The sequence below is a fragment of the Pelobates fuscus genome, chromosome 6 (assembly GCF_036172605.1).
Source record: "Pelobates fuscus isolate aPelFus1 chromosome 6, aPelFus1.pri, whole genome shotgun sequence".
Classification (NCBI taxonomy): domain Eukaryota; kingdom Metazoa; phylum Chordata; class Amphibia; order Anura; family Pelobatidae; genus Pelobates; species Pelobates fuscus.
In genome coordinates, this window is record NC_086322.1 from 115,404,305 (window position 1) to 115,424,300 (window position 19,996).

Sequence of the window (19,996 nt, forward strand, 5' to 3'; positions counted from 1 at the left end):
CATTACTAATTTGCAGTTGAGGGCTCGGTAGGCATGGGCAATTTCTTAACATTAATGAAAAGAAATGAGGCAGCTTCCAAAAATCTTTTATACACATGTACTCCAACATTCTATGAACATTTGGGGCAGCTGAGAAAAAATGCTGTAAAATAAGAATGATTTAAAAAATAGAAATGTTAATAGTTTATTTTTATCAATAGACAAAACGCACACTAAGTGAACAGAAGAAAAATCTAAATCAAATCAATATTTTGTATGCCCACACTTTAACTTTAAAACAGCATCAATTCTTCTAGGTACACTTGCACACAAATTTGTAATAAACTTGGCAGGTTGGTTGTTCTAGATAACTTTGACAACTGACCACAGTTCTTTTGTGGATTTAGGCAGCTGCAATTGTTCCTGTCTCTTCATGTTGTGATGTTGACCTTACATTCTCAGCCAAAGCTCTGGCCTTGCACTGCACAGTGTAGCTCAGGAGATCTAACAAAAGCTTCTAAAGAGAAGGCATTTAAGGTAAGAAGGCAAGCCATTCTAAAATGAGATATTCCTGTTATTAAAACAACTATAATACACTGTAATGGTTACGGTGCTTGGAATGTTCCTTTAATGCAGATTCACTGTTAGTTTGCTGTCAACAGTTTTATTCATATTTTGTAGTTTTATGAAGCACATCAAGACCTTTATGAATACCTACAAGTGTTATTTTTGTTCCAAGCTTTCGGTGGATTTATAACTGATTGCAAAAAGCTTGGAATGTGCAAATGTTGTGCAGATGCAGTGCAAAATCTGTGAAACACTTAACTTTACTTTCTTTCTCTCACCTTCCTCATATTTGTCACGCAAAAGAACCAGATTACTCACAAATATAATGGGTAACTCCACAGACTTTTTCCCAGTACCCAAAAACCCACAATAAAGTGGTAGATATCCAAAAATCTCCTACTACTCAAACCCGGAAAACAAAGTCAGGTATCATTTGTCCAAAAACTAAATTATGTAATAGCGCCCAGCAAATGTGCCATGTCTTACAATTTATAGCAATATATTTGTAAAATGCTTGAAAATGAAACTCCTTTGCAATATACATTTCAATCAATACGAAAACGCAATCCCAAGCAATGTTCAGACACAACAAAATTGTCTTTAGAACATGCATTCAACAAGCTAGCCATGCTGTGCCTGACAACAGACTCATAAGCAATGTATGTGGTTCTCAAGATTTATCTAGAATTGCTGGGATGAGTTCAAAAGTCATTTGCAGGGGCAGGGGCAGGGCCTCACTGCCTTACTGAGTGGTCGCACTTAGTTTGAGCTCTGTGTGCAAAGCAACATTTTCTACTTATTTCTGACTCTATTGGCACAGTAACACTTGGGTTCACCTGGTAAACTGGAGGGCTTGGGGTGCAAACATTCTGGAGGCACCTCTGAGGACATTTAGTAGATCTGATCGTGCAGGTTTTCTAGTGAAGCAAGTGAAGAGTGGTATCCAATCTTCCCACCTGTAATTAATTCCACAGCCTCTACTCAGATCCCTGTCATCACCCCCCATAGGTAAGGCATTCAAGTATGTGGACCACAGGGGTTCTTTAGAATACAACCGGCATGTCTGAACTCTCTCTATGGAGACCGAACACCACCATGCAGTGACCTTGAGGCAGGCTACGCCCATGAAAACAACTATGGGCTTTTTCAAGGCTTATGCAACACTTTATTGACAGGGCCTGTGATGGAAAAGCAGGGCTCCTGAGGTTCCAGTTTCTAAACCTTCTCTAGGAGAGCATTAGTAGGCTTTGCTCCCTGATACCACCTTTACTACATGGATTCCTACACTTGAAGTGTCACTTCTGGAAGGTACAGTGTATATGCTTAATTACCTACCTGGAGGCTGGTTGGTAGTTATCACAGGGCTGATGCACCCTCTAGGCTACAGAAATCCAGCACCCTTCTATTGGGGCTTCAAATTTTAGTTGCCAATGTAGGCATTGGCTAATCCTACGATCCAGCACTCATGATCAGGAATGCTCTATTTATGATTATTTGTAAGTCACAATCCGAGCTGGCTCTCTATTAGCTAACTATTTTATAAATGCTCGTAGCCTGCCTCTTTATATTTATTTTGCTTTCCTATTCTTTATCTGTGTGATAACCTAGATGTTGCTGCTACATCAGTTACTCTGATAGTTACCTCCTGTTTATTCTCTAAGTGCCATAGGTTTACATAAAGACTCTGTAGCAATCTTGATAACTAAATGGCAAGTGTTATCTTATATTGTTAAGCTGCTTGATATTATTACTGTAATGTTTGTATGTATTTATTAATTTATTATTTACTTTTCATCATTGAATGGTCTAACTTGTGTGATAAGTTATCTATCTATCTATCTATTTTTTATGCCATTGACTAAATCTCCTTTCTTCTAGTTTAAATGTATGACCCTGAGTCCTATGTATGAAAAGATCTCCAGAAAATGGTTTGCATTGCCCCCAAATATACGGTATTTGTATAATGCTAGCATATCCCCTATGAGGGACTATATTTCCAAAATAGATTTAAGGTTAAGCAGGAAGTATGTGAGCTGAAGTGAAAGAGCAAATGAAGATGTAAGCTCTGGGTGATCTTTCTGACAAGTCCTTTGTTCTTAAAGAGAAACTACACTTCCAAATAAAAAAGTAATAGATATAGCCTTAATGAAACCATGCATGTATTTAATTATGAATTTTTCATTCAGGGCATATCTCAAAGGTCATCCCCATCTTCCTTAGCCCAGACTTACTGTGGTTGTCCTGTCACAGGCTTCCTAATGCAGATCAATAAGACCTCGTTGCTAAACAGGTGCTCTGAGCAATCGCTACCTCTTGAGGTTAGCTCCACTGAGATAACCAAACCAGGAAGTAACAGGTCCAGTTTTCTGATTGAGGTTAATTTATAAAAGTGCAATTTTCAATTAAAATCAGCACTTTTTATAAACTAAAAAAGAGGACACACCCTTCACACAGCTTTTCGATAAGCACTTTTAAAGTGCTTTTGTAGTGATTTGGGGTGTCCCTTTAATCTCTGCTGTTACCAGTTGTTTTCATTTTTCAACGTAAATCTTTCCAGTTGATATTGAATAATATGTGCTTCTTGTTGAATTTTTCTTTGCTTGTATTTAAGAGGATGTTAATTACTGGCTTCACACACTCAAAAGGAACTTTTCACCCTTAGCCATTCTGACCTTGTTTAGACCTCATAAGTGCCATTTGATGAAAATGTTTGATCTTGGTCACAGCAGTTACAGATCCTTGATTAATTAGGTACTATGCTAGTTCTGTCAGAAAGTGTTCAAGACATTTTTAAAGTTTTTACCACACACTGTGTTATACGCTTTTCAGACTCCTGCTTAAGATTGACATACTCTACTTTGAGTGACAATTTAAATGTAATCAAAAATGCAATGCTTGATTGCAATCCTATTATTATTATTGGCCTACACATGTACAAGTATCACATTATGATCACATAATGATAGGCTGAGGGTTCGCTTCCTTACCAGTGGCAATCATTATCCAAAATGTTGGTAATCTCTAAAACGGCTCTAAAATGTTTAATTATCGAGATTACTAAGACATGCTAAACACTAAGTAACACCTGATTTCCAAGCTAGATGATAAAATTTACTATTGTTTGCATCTGATAAAAATTACCTCTACGTTGTCTAGATATAGAACGGAAATTACAAGTTCATGACTGCAAACTATCAATAGTTATTATACCATTAAAACAATACATTGATTCCATATTTAAGTACATTTAAAGGGACACTATAGTCACCCAGACCACTTCAGCTCAATGAAGTGGTCTGGGTGCCAGGTCCTCCAGGTTTTAACCCTTCAGATGTAAACATGTTTACATTGCAGGGTTAATCCAGCCTCTAGTGGCTGTCTTCTGTGCAGAACGTCCATAGGAAAGCATTGAGAAATGCTCCCCTATGGACTTTTTGAATGCGCGCACGGGTCTTGCCGCGCATGCGCATTCTGCTCCACTCGAGAGCTGAGCGGGGGAGGAGAGGTCACCAGCACCGAGGGAGCCCGGCCCTGGATAAAGGTAAGTAGCTGAAGGGGTTTTAACATGGGAGGGGGGCCCTGAGGGTGGGGGGGACCTAAGGATGCTATAGTGTCAGGAAAACAAGTTTGTTTTCCTGACACTATAGTGATCCTTAAAGCCTTAATGCCTCTATATAAGCATGGCATATGCAGTTTTCAGAAAATACTTTTGTATGCTAACACAAAGGGCAACCCACTTAGATAATTGCAGGTGAAGAGTTCTGACCTTTTATAGTCTCATGCTGGAGTTGCTAGTGCAATGAATTGGAACTTGCAACTTTTTCTTGATGTATGTACAGTTTGCAAAATGATACATCTGAAATGGTGATCTTTATTGCTGAAGGTGAATGTGTGTAGGATGCAAACTTTAACTCCTTAAGGACCAAACTTCTGGAATAAAAGGGAATCATGACATGTCACACATGTCATGTGTCCTTCAGGGGTTAAACTCTAGTGTTGGCAATGAAAACCTGACAATCTTTTTCAGTCATAAACAGCTATTACCTGGTATTGACAATGGTTGATGATTGACTTTACCAGGAAGCATAAAAATGAGCCCTAAGGGTTTTAATACTTTCGGATACAATTATAACATACAATATGAAAATTGCAAGGATTTTTACACAAACTTTTGATGCTTTGTGTGCATTGTATCATTGTTTTAATTAGGCATTGCTTAGGCTTTAAATATTGAACTGGCGGTACACCTACGAAAATAGTTATCTAATTCCAAAAAAATGTCTATGGATGGCATCCATTTCTGCTAGAAAAGTGAAAAGTACATGGTATATGGGCAATACTACAAAGTAAAAATATATATTTTGTTAAAATCTAACATAATGTAAATGCTGTCTGCATATTTGCTTAATATTCATTAAAAATGATTTGTCTATATAAAATACAGTAAGATATTAATTGTTTTTTTTTTATATTACCATAATAATATTGCTAGAAATAGAACCAAATAATACCTAATTTGATGCTTGATAGCATCGTTCATTCTGATATAACACAGTATAAACAGAATACCCCAAAGGGCTAAAATTAGCTTGGGGCTCAATAGAACCTTTTATACGATTTTAATAATTTCACTTATTTAAGAGAGGCACGTCTGCATTCTCGACTTGAGCAGGGAATTCATTTAATTATTTATAACGCTATGACAGCTGGAAATTGAAGGATTGTTGACAATCAGTTTACCCAAGAGCACCTCTGATATAAGATTAAATTCCAGGAGACCCAGAAAGATGATTGGAACAGGAATATAATAGGGTGAATGCTCTTTTAGTGCATGTACTATAGTACAAATGTCATACATTCTAGCTAGGTCTGATCAAATCTGTGGAAATGACAACAGATCACTCCATTAGATCACCTAACCTTAAGGTGCAAGTATCAAAGTGAATTTCATTAATTTTACGCAAACACATCTAATTCTTAATTCTTATATGTGGGTAACTATGCTTATAAATTAAATAATTTAAAGAAAATTAAATTATTAAAGAAATCATCAGTAAAACCAGTAGACACTTTTGGAAATTAATATTATAACTATTATTAAATAACAGCCCATGTAGCCTATTTCTCTATTAACAGCCACTCATACTTTGTTATAAAGGTAATAGACACTAAACAGAAGCTGAAACCTAATATTTGGAGTAAGATTGAACACGTAAAAATATAATTAACAAGGGAGCGACAACAACTAGCAATAGCACCACTACACACATAATTCTCCTGGAAGCAAATCTCAAAGACAGCTAGAATAAAGATCCCAATGTCTATTATCACACTACATTAGAAGAGAAACATAAAAACACATATTTGTTAAAGTGGCAGTGTATAAACTCCTCCCCACCAAAAAATGAGTAGTTCATAAAGATAAAATCTTTATAAAATACTTATATTGACTTAATGACTGAAATTCCAATGCATTCAAAGGATATCATAAAACAAATTAGAGACTACTTTTTCTTATGTATATTCCCACTGCGTGACAAAACTCGACGAAAGCAAAGCCAATGCTGCCACATTTTGCCAATTCCCCTAGACATCTTCAGTGATGGCTGTGAAGAAAAATACATTATCTATGGACCGGCATCTTCCGCAGACATCAGTCTTGTACTGTACCTTATAGTATTTCATTCATCTTTCTTATATAAGATTTATGTTTTTGCCAATATGTAATTACATGAGTGTTTAAATATGTTCTTCTTCAATTTCCCAAATACATGAACTGTTCCTATGATAAATGTCTGAAAATATAGCATTACCCACTAAGGAACGCAAAGATGTGTTCCAATATACATCACGTGATGCAAGCGTTCCATGGCTGGAACGCATAACCCAGAAGCGGAAGTAAAGAATGACGTCCGAGAATAGAAGGGGGAGAAAACTACCGCGAATTGAGTACCATATAAAAAGAACCCACGGCCAAGACAAAGCAGCAACTGAGGAAGCCTCTATATGAGGTGAAACGCGTTTTGCACCACAAAGAACTTTATATAAAGGACTTGCCTTTACCAATTTTAAGGTTTTTATTTTATTTACTTTTCTTTATATTTTTACTACATTGTGCACTTTATAACAAAGCACTTTACATTTCAACATACCTCTGAGAGGACATCCATTTGCTTGGGAACACCTATCAGTACCATTTATCCGTATAAAGAAGGGAGTGGGTACCTCTACATCCCACAAAGCTGGAAATTTGAGCCAAATTATATGGCTCTGTGTTTGTGAGTGCTTTTCTCATTCACTATTGCACTTTACTATTTTTATTGGCATTATTGCACTATTTTTGTCTGTTTATGCTTTATTCCTAAAACTTATTGGCTCAGGAATTATCCAAACTTCATAAGAAAGATACTCCACCTTATATTGTATGTATATTTCTGTTTGCTGTGAGGTTTTAAGGGAATACTCACATAGGTGTTAGATTTTCTATCATTATTGCTATTACTCACTGGGATACTGTGACTTATACTTTTATCTGAATATATATATATATATATATATATATATATATTTATGTATGTACATATATATATCTATATATATATATATATATATATATATATATGTATATCTATATATATATATGTACATATATATATATATCTATCTCTATATATATATATATATATATATATATATCTCTATATATATATATATATATATATATATATATATATATATATATAGCATCTCTCCAACTCTAACCAAAACACATGGAGTGAGGAGTAAAGGAATAAGTATGATTTGCATTTTTTTTATATTCTTTACTTTTGGTGTGCATAAAATCATGACAAGGTAGCATGCAATGCCCAACAGCATGTACAGGCACATAAGACAGTGTTTCTAAGAAGTTGGACAGCATTGTGATGATATGGTACATTTTTAAGTTAATGGTGGTGACCTGTACATTGATGACATTGGTATAATGGCTCATTAATATAGCAGTTGGGATACCACATGTCAGAGCCAGTGAAATACATTGTAGAGAAAATAGTATAAGTAATATTAGGGTGTTCATAACCGTTAAACAGAAATATAACTGGAGTGTAACGACCCCAAAAATGGGTGTTGAGGACCCCTCGGGCTGTAACAATAGTCTGGCAATGGCCGACCTAGTATTGGTGGTATACTGAGAGGCGGTAAATTCTGATGTGGGCTGGTAAGTGACCCTAGATAGATATGGGAGGTAGTGCATTGCCCGTAAGGGCATGAATACTAAATGCATGTCAGGATGTGGTGCGTAGGTGTGCGGTATTAATGTGGGGGACCACAGTATCTACTGGTATAGTGTCCAATATCCCCTGGGCACACTGAGGGGAGGCAGGAAGTGAGAGCGTGCTTAACAGATTTATCCTGTTCCACTTTAATCATATCGGGTGTAGGAATCAGATATGACATATACACCAGTATTTAGTAAAATTAGAGAAAACAAAATAAACTAAACTTAAATAGCTAAAAGGGAGAATGCCAGCACATATACTATTATATATAGTTCAAGACATTTTGGAAACAATTAAAACTTGCAGATGACTGTGGAGTTCAGAGAACTATGCTTAGTCCCAGGAAAGGGAACCCCAGAAACATGCTTTTCAGCCTGTGTCCACTCGTGGGCGAGGTACAAAGTAGGTGATGTTCTGCACGTCCCAGGTGTGCATGGCAGGTGTGGGAGCATGGTGCTGTATGTGGCCCAGTTCCATTAGGAATTAGGTGGAAGCCTCTGATGTTGTAAGCCGGTGTGTAGTGCTGTCTTTGGTGGCGATTAAAATATGGGATGATCCCCATCTGTAGTTGATTCTTGCCTCCCTTCCTTTCGTGACACCTTAAAACGGAGCACCTCCACTCCAGTGTGGCCCTACATAGGTGAGAAATGTGAGTTGCATGCCCTCAAGCTTGAGTGGGGTGTTGAATTTGAGTGCCTCTTGTACCGCCAGCTTGTCCTGGAATGTTAGAATGTGGAGCAGGATATCTCAGGAGGCTGCAGCCGGTGCCCTTAGGGATTTAGGGAGTCAATTAACCCCATTAGTGAAAGCGTGTTTTGTGTGCCGTTGGGGCAGTATGGCAGAGAAGAGGCATCTGAAGAAGTGTGGTAATTCGCCATCCACTATGGATTCTGCTATGCCCCTGACCTTTAGATTATTACGCTAGTGTGTCTATCTGTGCCTGCATGGCCATGTGTGAGGTCTGTAAATGCTGGATCTGTTAATTTGAGTCAGCTTGGAGTTCCCCGATGCTCCGACTTCTCTCACCAGACAGCATTTTAAGCTTTTTAGAATGCTTTCCCATGGTTTCCACTGGTATCAGGTGGTTTGGCAGGATCGGGTTGCTGAGATTCAGGCAGTCGTATCGTGTGTTGATTTGCATTATTTAAAAGTAATAATTGTTTTAAGTCAGGAAGAAATTACACAATCACCATGGAACCATCTATGTCAATTATAGATGTACAACTGTAGTGACCACTAGCACTTTTTATTTATTTTGGTGCATCTTTACAGTTCCATATAATTCTATGCAATTCAGTTGTTGTGCTATTTACAAGTCTGGATATGATTGTGAACATATACTGCTCTGTCTGCCATAGCGTGACATCAAATGCCAGTGCCTGCTATCTACAATGCAATGTCCTGGATAAGTTTCAGAGAAAAGAGATCTGCGCAGCTGGTGAGACCTCCACACAAGCACCAACAATCTCCATTTGACTTATCCCAAGTTGTATCAACCAAATTCGATAGTAGAAACACGATTTAGTAAAATGACCACTACATGGTCTGCTTGGTTCAATGTGTGCTAGTATATTACCAATAAGAATCAACATAATATTTAATGGACCTTATTTTCCCTTTTCTCAAAAAAATAGATTAAATATACATATATATGCAATCACTTGCATTTCATGCTTTAAAATATCATTTCTATGCTATTTTCTTATGTTTATTTATAGGATCACCAAGGACACTACACATTAAACAAGTAATAGGCCAAAGACAAATGCAAACAAATAAACAGCTCAATAAACATTCTAAGATCTATTAAAAAGAAAGAAGAAATGTAGTAAGGTGGATTAAGTTCTACATATAGAACTTGGGACCAGAGCCAAGTGATTAGTAACAGAAGGCACTTTATTCTTAAAATGTCTTATGTTAGACAACAAGTACCCGGCAATACCATAGCAAGTAAAATGAAGTCACCACGTTATTGCCTGTTCATTATCTTGGTTCTTCACCATAATGAACAGGTGTCTAAGAGAATACTAGAGGAAGTTTAGGAATTAAATTACATGTAATGACCAAATCCAAAGAGGGATATATGAAAATGCAAATGTAAAGGGGCACATAATTCTATAAAAAAAATACATTTAGACCAATGAAACATCAAAAGTCATGTTCAATCTTAAACATTAAATAGTCTAAAGTTCTCTATAAAACCTGCGTTTGGATTGGAATTGAAATACACTTTAACCCCTTAAGGACACATGACATGTGTGACATGTCATGGTTCCCTTTTATTCCAGAAGTTTGGTCCTTAAGGGGTGAAAAATGCAGTGTAAAACCAAAAAAACAGACTTGATAGTTTATAGACACAGACAAACATCCCTGAACTGAAAATGTAAACAAGAATATACATAGGAAAAGAAATGCAGTAGTCATAGTCTGGGTGACAACATAGACTATAGTGCCATCTACTGTGAAAAATGGATGGCCAAGGGAGCTGGATTAGGTGAAAGTATAAAAGTCTCTGCACTTTTGCAATGTACAAGAAATATATTTTATGCACTATTCTTCTCACCTGTATTACATTATTTACTGAAACAACGTCAACATATTGATTTTTTAAACAAGAAATGAAATAATATACATGTTTCTTAGCCTTAATAAGAGTCATAAAGGGTAGATGTCTCCCCGTGTAGCTATAACTTATTGCTGAAGAAACAGAACCACGTAGGAAATCTGCTAGAATTTAAGGATGAGAAGGCAATTCACTGAGGCTGATATTATTACTTACTTATTTCAGCGATGCTTAATGTCAATCAAATTTATATCAGCTCTGTAGAAAAACTAGACAAATCCAATGCAATAATGTTTCCAAGCCATCCACAAAATTAGCTTGTGAATAATTGCTTAAAAATCCAAGGTCACAGAGGTAAAAGAAAAGAAAGGAAAAGGATTATCCATATGAACAGAAAATATGAAACATTGTACTGTAGACTGAAATGCTGAGATTATAAATATTTATTATTTTAGAAATAAATGCAGAGAGACAGACAGAATAAGGGATGGACAGACAGACAGACAGACAGACAGACAGACAGACAGACAGACAGATAGATAGATGGATAGATGGATAGATAGATAGATAGATAGATAGATAGATAGATAGATAGATAGATAGATAGATAGATAGATAGATAGATGGATAGATGGATGGATGGATGGATGGATGGATGGATGGATGGATGGATGGATGGATAGATAGATAGATAGATAGATAGATAGATAGATAGATAGATGGATGGATGGATGGATAGATGGATGGATGGATAGATAGAATAACCATAGTAGAATAAACAAGCTGCATTTATCATTTCAATAAATTAATGTGTTTTCAGCATTCAGTAAGCATATCAGCTATATATATTTCAGTTCTGGACTTTTACAATATGATCTGAATATTAATGTTATAAGCTTAACAGAGCAGGATTTAAATGATGCACTACATGACTGGTCAATTGTAGGGTTCGTCTTGAAATCTCATTTTGTGATGTAGGTCTGCTGAGTCATACCATCCTGCATATTTTACATAGATTACATAGTTACATAGCTGAAAAGAGACAAGCATCCAAGTTCAGCCTTTCTGTATTTGCTATTAATGTTGAACAGAGTCAGGTAATGGGCTCAGTTTTTCAGTACATAAAAATAAATCTTGTAGATTCCAATGGCCGCAATGGCTCTAAGTGGGAACTGATATGAACCCTCTGGTCACGCAGAGAACATCCCACTTCTTCTTCTATTGAAAAATATAAAAGCAAAAAGACTGATCTGGGACAAAAAAGTGGGCAAAATTGCTGAAAATGTTGCCTTTGGAAAGCACACTGCAGCATGAACCAAGAAATTACTCATAATGTGATTCCAAGTCCATAGATGTTGGCTTTCCAAAAGTTACCTACCCTCTGCCTCACCATTTGACCATAATATATCTGAATGCTTGGGAGCCAAACTATAAGATATTTGATTTTTTAAAAATTCTTTATTTAAGAGAGGCAGGATAGCATACAAATCAATGTGACACAATCCGTATGTGAAAACTATTACAAGCAAACAATATAAGTACATATCACATACAATTATAAATTACTGCTGATCAGTCGAGGTTCACAATATATAGTGCAATTGTAGTATAGGCTCAGTTAAGAAGTAAACAAACCCCAAACATTCTTGTAGGACCTCATTACATGAGAAGCTGGTCTTCCCAAGGGTATGTACTATCCATAGCTCCCAAACTATTTTATTTTGGAAACTCAAGAATACAAAAACAAACTTAAAACAGAGTCAAAAGTGACAACGGGAGATATTTTATTTTTGATCCTATGCAGTTATATTGTATACAGCTTAATTTACAACATGATTCTTCCCTTGTTCATTAAAAGCATTAATTTCCTACTAAATGGTGATATCTGACTCTTAAACTTCAGATCATTTTTGCAACCCAAATACTTTATTGTTGAGTGCTAAACTACTCAGTTAATTCTTCTTTATAATCTTCCAGCCATGGACTGCTGGTTCAATGTTACCCATTGGGATTTTTATAATGCCTTAAATCTGACATCAAATCCATAATCTATAAAATCTACTACAGTGCACAAATGATTTAATATCATCTGCCCAAAGCTTGTCTATTGTTTGATTGTAAATCACAAAATTCATATAGCCTAAACAGTTTATTGAATAATTTGCTAGCCAGTGAATACTGAATCACTGCCTAGAAAATTCTTCAATAAATCAAGATCTTAGCATTACATTAAATTGTTCACATACTTCTTCTTTGTGACTAGATTATCTATATAGCTTCTAAGTGCTAAAACAACTATTCTACAGATTGTATACAATTAGCTTAAATAAAAAAAGGCATCTTTCTGTGTCACTAAAATGTTTTCTTAACATCTACATACTGTTGATTTGATGTTCTGAGAGGGAAAATGTTGCTCATTATGAAAGAAAATAAACTTCTGTCTAACACATGATATTTGAACAGCTTGAGACAAAACTTTAGGTAAGACACTAATGACGTCTTTCCCCGAAAATAAGACAGGGTGCTATATCAATTTTCCCCCCAAAAAACACACTAGAGCTTATTTTCAGGTGATGTTTTATTTTTGGAGAAATACGATAGTCATTCTGGTGGAACTTATTCATAGTCTTACAGGCTTTTATACTAACGTAAAAATTCAAGCCGTATCCAAAGTGAATTACAATTTTTAGGTAAAAATTGCAGAATTGGAAACACGTTCTATGTCAGCTATTCTTTCAGTTTTGGCTACTCTGGCCTTAAATTTGAAATTCACTTTGAATATACACTTTAGTAAATAACTCTGTAAGAGGCAACTTGTATCCAGAATATCTCCAAATAATATATCATGTTGTGTTGATAGGATTTTGGATGAAACATCTCCTGTCTGTTGGAGAAGCCCTGCTTTTTGAATTTAGAAAGCATAAACAACTTTAAAACACATCCAAGAATCATATAAAAATATACTTTATGGATTTTCCACTGGTACTCCAAATGTGAACACTAAATAATATACCTTCAGACAATAGGACTGGTGACATATAAGAGTAAAGAGTGCACCATATTTCTTCATGAAAATATATCTGTCTATAAAATGGCTGCAGTTACATATAGCCTGTCACATGATGATTTAAGAGACCTGTAACCCATTCAATTTCTAATTTTATGGTGTTGTTTTGTATTTGTATGTGGCTTTTCCGAGACTGAAAATATTAAAGCTTACATGTCCTGTACTGTAAACTCCAGTTTGATAGAAAGTTGTTCTACTCCTATACTAAATGTATCTATCTATATCTCTCTTTCTATATATCTAAATTATATCAAATATAACTAGTGAAGCATATATATATCTGTCTGTCTATCTATATGTCTGTCTGTCTGTCTGTCTGTCTATCTAGTTAGCTAGCTATCATCAGATAGTCAGAAAAAAACATGAGTAGAATATAAAATGATAAAAAAACACAAGTTCCAAATCTAAATAAAAGTGAACTTCACTTACAATTTATTGCATTCTAGTGCAACAATACATGCACACATAGTTAATGTATCTTCAGAAGATTTCACATGTCATGGGGTGATATCCAACTATTTGACCTTTAAAGGGACACTTTAGTCGCCAGAACAACTACAGCTTAAGTTGTTTTGGTGACTATAGACATTTTCAGAGAAAAGGCAGTGTTTACATTACTGTCTAGGGACACTTCCAGTGTTTTGCCACGCATGCGCGATAGCCTCCCAACTTCCCTATGGAAAAACATTGGATTTGCTGAGATTATCCATTTTGATAATCTCAGCCATGGAGGTGGATCAGGGGCAGAGTCAGAGCAAGCAGACCCATGCGGCACTGGAATAAATGTAATTAACTTACCTTTTGCATAGGTTACAGAGGTGTCAGTGGCTAAATAGTGATATTGCAGTTATAGTGACAGGAATACATGTTTTTGTTCCTGTCACTATAGTGTTCCTTTAACAGGTTTGATGAAACAACCACCGAGGTTCTGAAAATGTTTAACACAGAAAAAGACCAAGCATTTTAAGAGATATTAGTACATTTATTACGTATCTTGACTTACACCAATAATGATGAAATTTCCAAGGCTCATCAATGTTAGATTTTAAGAACAATGCCCTGCAATTTACATAGGCTATAATCATAGGATCTAAATAGGGAAAAAATATCTCCGATTTAGCTGTGTTTCTGGTTTGGCAATTTGAACCTAAACTTTTTGTTGAATTTACTATTTTTGCAACAATTTAGTTTTATTGGATAATCGCGATTGTTTTAATGAAAATGGTAAATACTGGCAGGATCACTCAATAAAATTTGAATTGTCGGGGATTTATGCATAATCTTTTATTTTAGGCCACAGTGGTTGAATTCGATTTTTTTGTCTTACAAGGCTATTCACTAAAGTGAGATTTTAAAGTGAATTTCAAATGTAAGGCCAAAGTAGCCAAACTGGAAGCAGATCCTTTTTCCAGTTCTGCTATTTTTACCTTCACTTTGACATTCATTTTGAATCCTCACTTTAGTCAATAACCCTGTCAATGTTTTTAGTTTGGTTATTTCACCGTACAATTTGAAATTGCTTGTGATTTCATGACAATTCATGCATCAGTGAATAACTCTGTCAAACTTTGTCAGATAGTAGATCTTATAAAGGATAACACACATTGATGTTCAGGAAATATCTGTGTAGTTAAAGGGATTTCTAGAGCCAGGAAAACAAACCCGTTTTGCTGGCACTAGAGAATCCTGGAGTGACCCCTCCCTCTCGCCCCTTGTCCCATGTCGCTGGAGGGGTTAAAACCCCTTCAGCCACTTACCTGAACCCAGCGCCGATGTCCCTCGGAAGACAGCCTGCGATATGTTCAAGGACTTATTTACTCATGTTTATCAGTTTATCTGATTATCTCGATCTTTATTTATATGGCAAATCAACTATTTACCACTATACACCACACTGCTCACAGACTGTCATTACAGTACAAATTAAACTATTCATGCCCATCTAGGCTATATGATGGCTACATACTCTACGTCATGACTACTGCAGAAACTCAATGATTTATAAAAAGCAAATCATAAATCTTAAGTTCTATCAAAGAGCTGATAAAGTAACAAGGAATTGTGTGCTCATGAAAACACTGTGCACCACTGAGCATATTGACTGCACAGACACACTGAAGCAGATAGCTAATTGAATCTGGCACAGATTGAGTACTGAAGGCATTTTCATAAGAAAGCTGATAGATCTTGATATGTCAAGAACACTTCTAGATTTAATATGGTATGTATAAATTAACCCCTTCAATAAACCAATATCAGTACCTCTTTCAGAAGCAATTTGTGCAATTCTGTAACATTTGCAAAACTGAGAATATCAAAAATGATGCTGCTTTGAACTACAAATACAAAGACATTAAAAACACTGTTCAGCAAGATGTTCTTTGAATTGAATGTTTAGGTACAGGTGCATTTTTTAAAGCAGGACATCAGTTCTATCAATAAAGCCGCAAGGCTAGAGTCCAAATGAGGAAACCTATCAATAAAACACATACTTAAGAGCTGCATTTAACCAATACATCCATAAATTAAGTATTTACATTTTACTTGGTTGAAGGGACAGTCTAAGAGCCTTAACCACTTTATATTTTTAAAGTGATTCTGGCATCTGGAGTCCTCTGGTACCATCTCAATTAGTTTGACACTGAATGAGGGTCCCTGGATGCCCACAGCCCTACCCACTCTGCAGCTTGAGATAGTGTCAATACATTAGCCAGTGCAGAGATGGGTAGAAGTGGTTGGCTAAGAGTGGACTGCTAATCATCGCTGATATAGCTATTGCGGAATAATCTCTGTGTTAGATATACTTTCCAGCAGGCGCTTCAGCTATGGGTCCATGGGTGACCCTCATTCTGTGTTAAACCAATCAAGAATGGTTTGACACTGAGCAGTTGGACAGTGCCAATGGACTCCCTGCACCATAATGATGTCAATATAATTAGGTGGTTATGGTACCTACATTGTCCCTTTCATTCTTACCTTGTTTAAACTGTTTCTAAAACTGAGAATCTTTTTATTTTAATTCAGGTAAAACTGTAACTGGTTTCCGTCTGTGGGGTGTACTTACTAAGCAGTTATCTGTGGTTGTAAAATTAGGGAAAATAGAGTTGGAAACGCTTATCAATTTTTCCATCTTGGCTTTTTAAGCCTATATGTCACCACAGATCACTCATAAACCCTGTATTACATAGTCCTTTAAAGATAAACATGAGTGAAAAGCTTGGGTGCAAACTTTCCCAGACAGTTTTTGGAAATGAGCTTGTGAAATTTGAAATGATTACACATTAGTAAGTGATCAAACATACCTCTATAGTCCTGCTTTTGAAGTGACATTTAACACCTAAACTATGCACTGGTGGGTGAGTTCCTCATAATTTGAATGGGGATATATTCCCTTAAACCATTCTGTGTTTGACACCAATGCTTTATTTTAGAAGACCTTGAATGATGTTTAATCATAGAAGCAGGCTCAACATGTTAAGATAGGGTTATGTTAAGAAAACAGTTTAGGTCCCAAGACGTGGCCATCATTGCTGCAATACTTCAGTTTTAAGTCTTTTTCAGGGCCAGTATACAGTTCACTCTGAGGTTGGAGTCTAGAATCCAGATTCCAATGGTCTATATTTATGATATACCATTTCCAAGTAATGGCCTATTTTCACTACAACTTAAATATTCATTAAAGTAGCAAGCAAAATGTTTCCCAAAAAAAGCACAGTGGATGACTTAAATTAAACCTCAAAATCTGTGCAATCACATTAATCAATTGGATTAATATTAAGTGGATTATTTATAAAGCTTTATGAGACATCAATGTAGCAAACATATTAAACCTTTTTTAAAATTCACAAAAGCCCATAGTGCTGACACCATAATGTCTATTATGATAATTTAAATAAACCACCACACATTTAACCATGGGGACAGAGTTTTATTAAGTCACTTGCTGAAACTCACATAATCCTATCTGGACTCTGTGGGTGAAACCCATCCATAAACATATCTGTCTCCTCACTCTATATATATATATAATACAATCCGATGTTATCATTCTACACCAAACAGCTTGTTTAAATGCATCTTATTTACACTCTTGAACAGTCCTAGGGGAAACATTAAAATGGGTTGCTGGCAGGAGCATTTCTTTATACTACATTTCAGCAGACTTTCCAGAACACCTTCTCAATAGGGTTTAAGATTAATCTCTTAATCATATGTGGAATCCCATCACTTATCCCCATCAATTGCTGGAGCTGAGGACAGTGTAAAATCAATCCCTTTAAACAGATCGTTTCAAGTGACTAATGTGAGGGTAGCCTGCTGACATTGTCCTCATTCACCAAAAGCAATGTGTTTCTCACAGTAAGTTTGCTTATTTCCTACCTGTTCTCCAGCTTCTGCTGATTTCATGAAATGCTTGTCCTTGTACAAAGACCAGAGACCAATGTTGGGCAAGAAAATTAAAGCCACCATAAACAGCAATACCATTTGAATGAACCGTTTTTGTTTCCTCTTCATGGCAAAGGAGAGTTCTGTATTATACCTCCAAAGAAAGTAATCCACAAAAACTATATCCACAGTCTCTTAAGGTTTGGTAAGGAGTCCTTCTTGTCTTCTTGCAGTCAAACTTTTGTTGAAGGGTCAAGTGAGGGCAAAGGAAGATCTTGCTATCTGCAGTGGTGCAACAAGAGACTGATACTTCTTTAAGAGGGCAAGAATGCAAGGCTCCGTGCAAGAACTGATTGCCACAGGAAGCGATCACGCATATTGATCGCTAAAATTATGAAAGAAACCCCAATATGAGCATCTGCTTTAGGACCAAGGTTAGTGTAGAATCAATGTACAAATGCAGAACGTGCTACTAGTGGGGATATCACAAAACATGGACAGGAAAGTCTTGGCAAAAGGTTCACAAGTGCATAGAAAAAGTCTGTTGATCTAGAGCCCATTTTCACACAACATGCATAGCACTGGATAATGGAAAATCTCCAGAGGGAACAAGAGAAAGCATGTATAGGTTTAAAAAGATGACATGCGTGCCATGGTGAAAGTCCTTAGGTGAAGTACACAACCTGTTTTAGTCCAAACTAGGTGCTTGCACTCATAGGAAGGCATGACCATTCAAAGTCATGATAGAACATACAGAGCACCTCTGTGCCCTTGCCAAACGTACCTTTTAATTTCTATGGTTCCCTGGTAATTCCAAAGGAAATACTGAATAAAATTAGAAGCAGTGCCACGAAGTCAATTCTCTGTGCTGTCCTGCGCGCAGACACTGACACCAGGAAGGCAGCTGTAGAAGAAGATGTCATGAGTCCCTCTCCTTGGTCCTGAACTCAGGTCTTACTCAGTGCTGGAAAACACGTGGATGAGATGTGAAGAGATGGTTAGAGAATCCCTCCCCAGTTCCACTATGCTCTATAAACAAGCTGCCGGGTGTAGAAGGAGCTTGGAGGGGAGGAGGGTGATGATGAGGAGGAGAAGGTGGTGCAGGGAGGTTCTCCAGAGCTAGTCAGATGCTCTGTCACACTGCATCGCTTCTCTCTGAGCACAGGAGATCACCTCCTCTGGACACCGCCAAGCCAGCAGCAGGGAAATTAGAAGGAGATGGGGGACTGACATCAAGCAAAGGGATCCTGAAAGGTCTGGGTTGTCAGACAATGGGAGGGGCACTGGGATACCTCCTCCCCAACTTTTAGGCTTTGCCTTCTCTAGAACTTTGGTACTAAGTCAAGTGACCCCCTGGTGATGAGAGTGCTGGAAGCTGCAGTTTACTTCTCCCCTGCCTGGCGTGTACCGGAGACTGGCAGCAGATTACTGTATAGGAGCTCTCTCTGAGCTGCTTCTGCTGCTGCTACTGAGGCTGATGTAGCAGAGGAGGAGGGGGATGAGGAGATAAACACAGGCTTTTAACACTGCAACTACAGGCTGAACCGTGGAGACAACAAGGCAGCTGGATCCATCTCTCCTTACCAACCAAGAAGAGGATGCACAGGTCCCCTTTTGTGCATAGGATGCTATGCATTGTTGGCTTGGCTGCTTAAGTTTAATACTGTCTATGATATAGAATTCTATAATAACAGTGCATTAATATGGAATGTTAGTTTTTCAGCTCCATCAGTCGAATCTAGCTTTATTTAATGAGAATTGTAAAAGGAAAGGCAGAAACAAAAGACTCAAAAACCGACTGTGCTTTGTGTTAAAAAAAAAAAAAATGAAAAAAAAAAAAGGATACAATGATTTTTATTTCCTGTAATAAAATAGGGGTGATTTTAATCTCTATATTTACATTTGTTGTTGTTTTGTTTTTTTCAGGAAATGTTTGAGATATAAATGTGAACAACTTTCAATGATAATATCTTAAAATATGCTGATTTTGTTCATCAGTATTATCTGTTAATATACTAATGTTCTGTACATTTCAACCCTTTGTGTGCATTGAGGTGCAGCACACTGAAGGCAGAACAATAATGTTTAATACAACTATTATTAGTTTATTATTTATATAGCGCCAGCAAATTCCATAGTGCTGTACAACTATCAATC

At 36.6% G+C, this 19,996-nt stretch overlaps 1 protein-coding gene across 1 annotated transcript in view; it reads right to left on the minus strand.

Annotated features, from left to right (window-relative positions):
* GALNTL6 (polypeptide N-acetylgalactosaminyltransferase like 6) overlaps positions 1-19,057 on the minus strand; it is a 1,377,865-nt gene extending 1,358,808 nt beyond the window's left edge. Inside the window, exon 1 of the mRNA XM_063460019.1 lies at positions 17,834-19,057. Coding sequence (XP_063316089.1) covers positions 17,834-17,968 — 135 coding nt within the window. The 5' untranslated portion in view covers positions 17,969-19,057. The remainder of the gene's footprint in view (positions 1-17,833) is intronic.
* Positions 19,058-19,996: the final 939 nt, after the last annotated feature.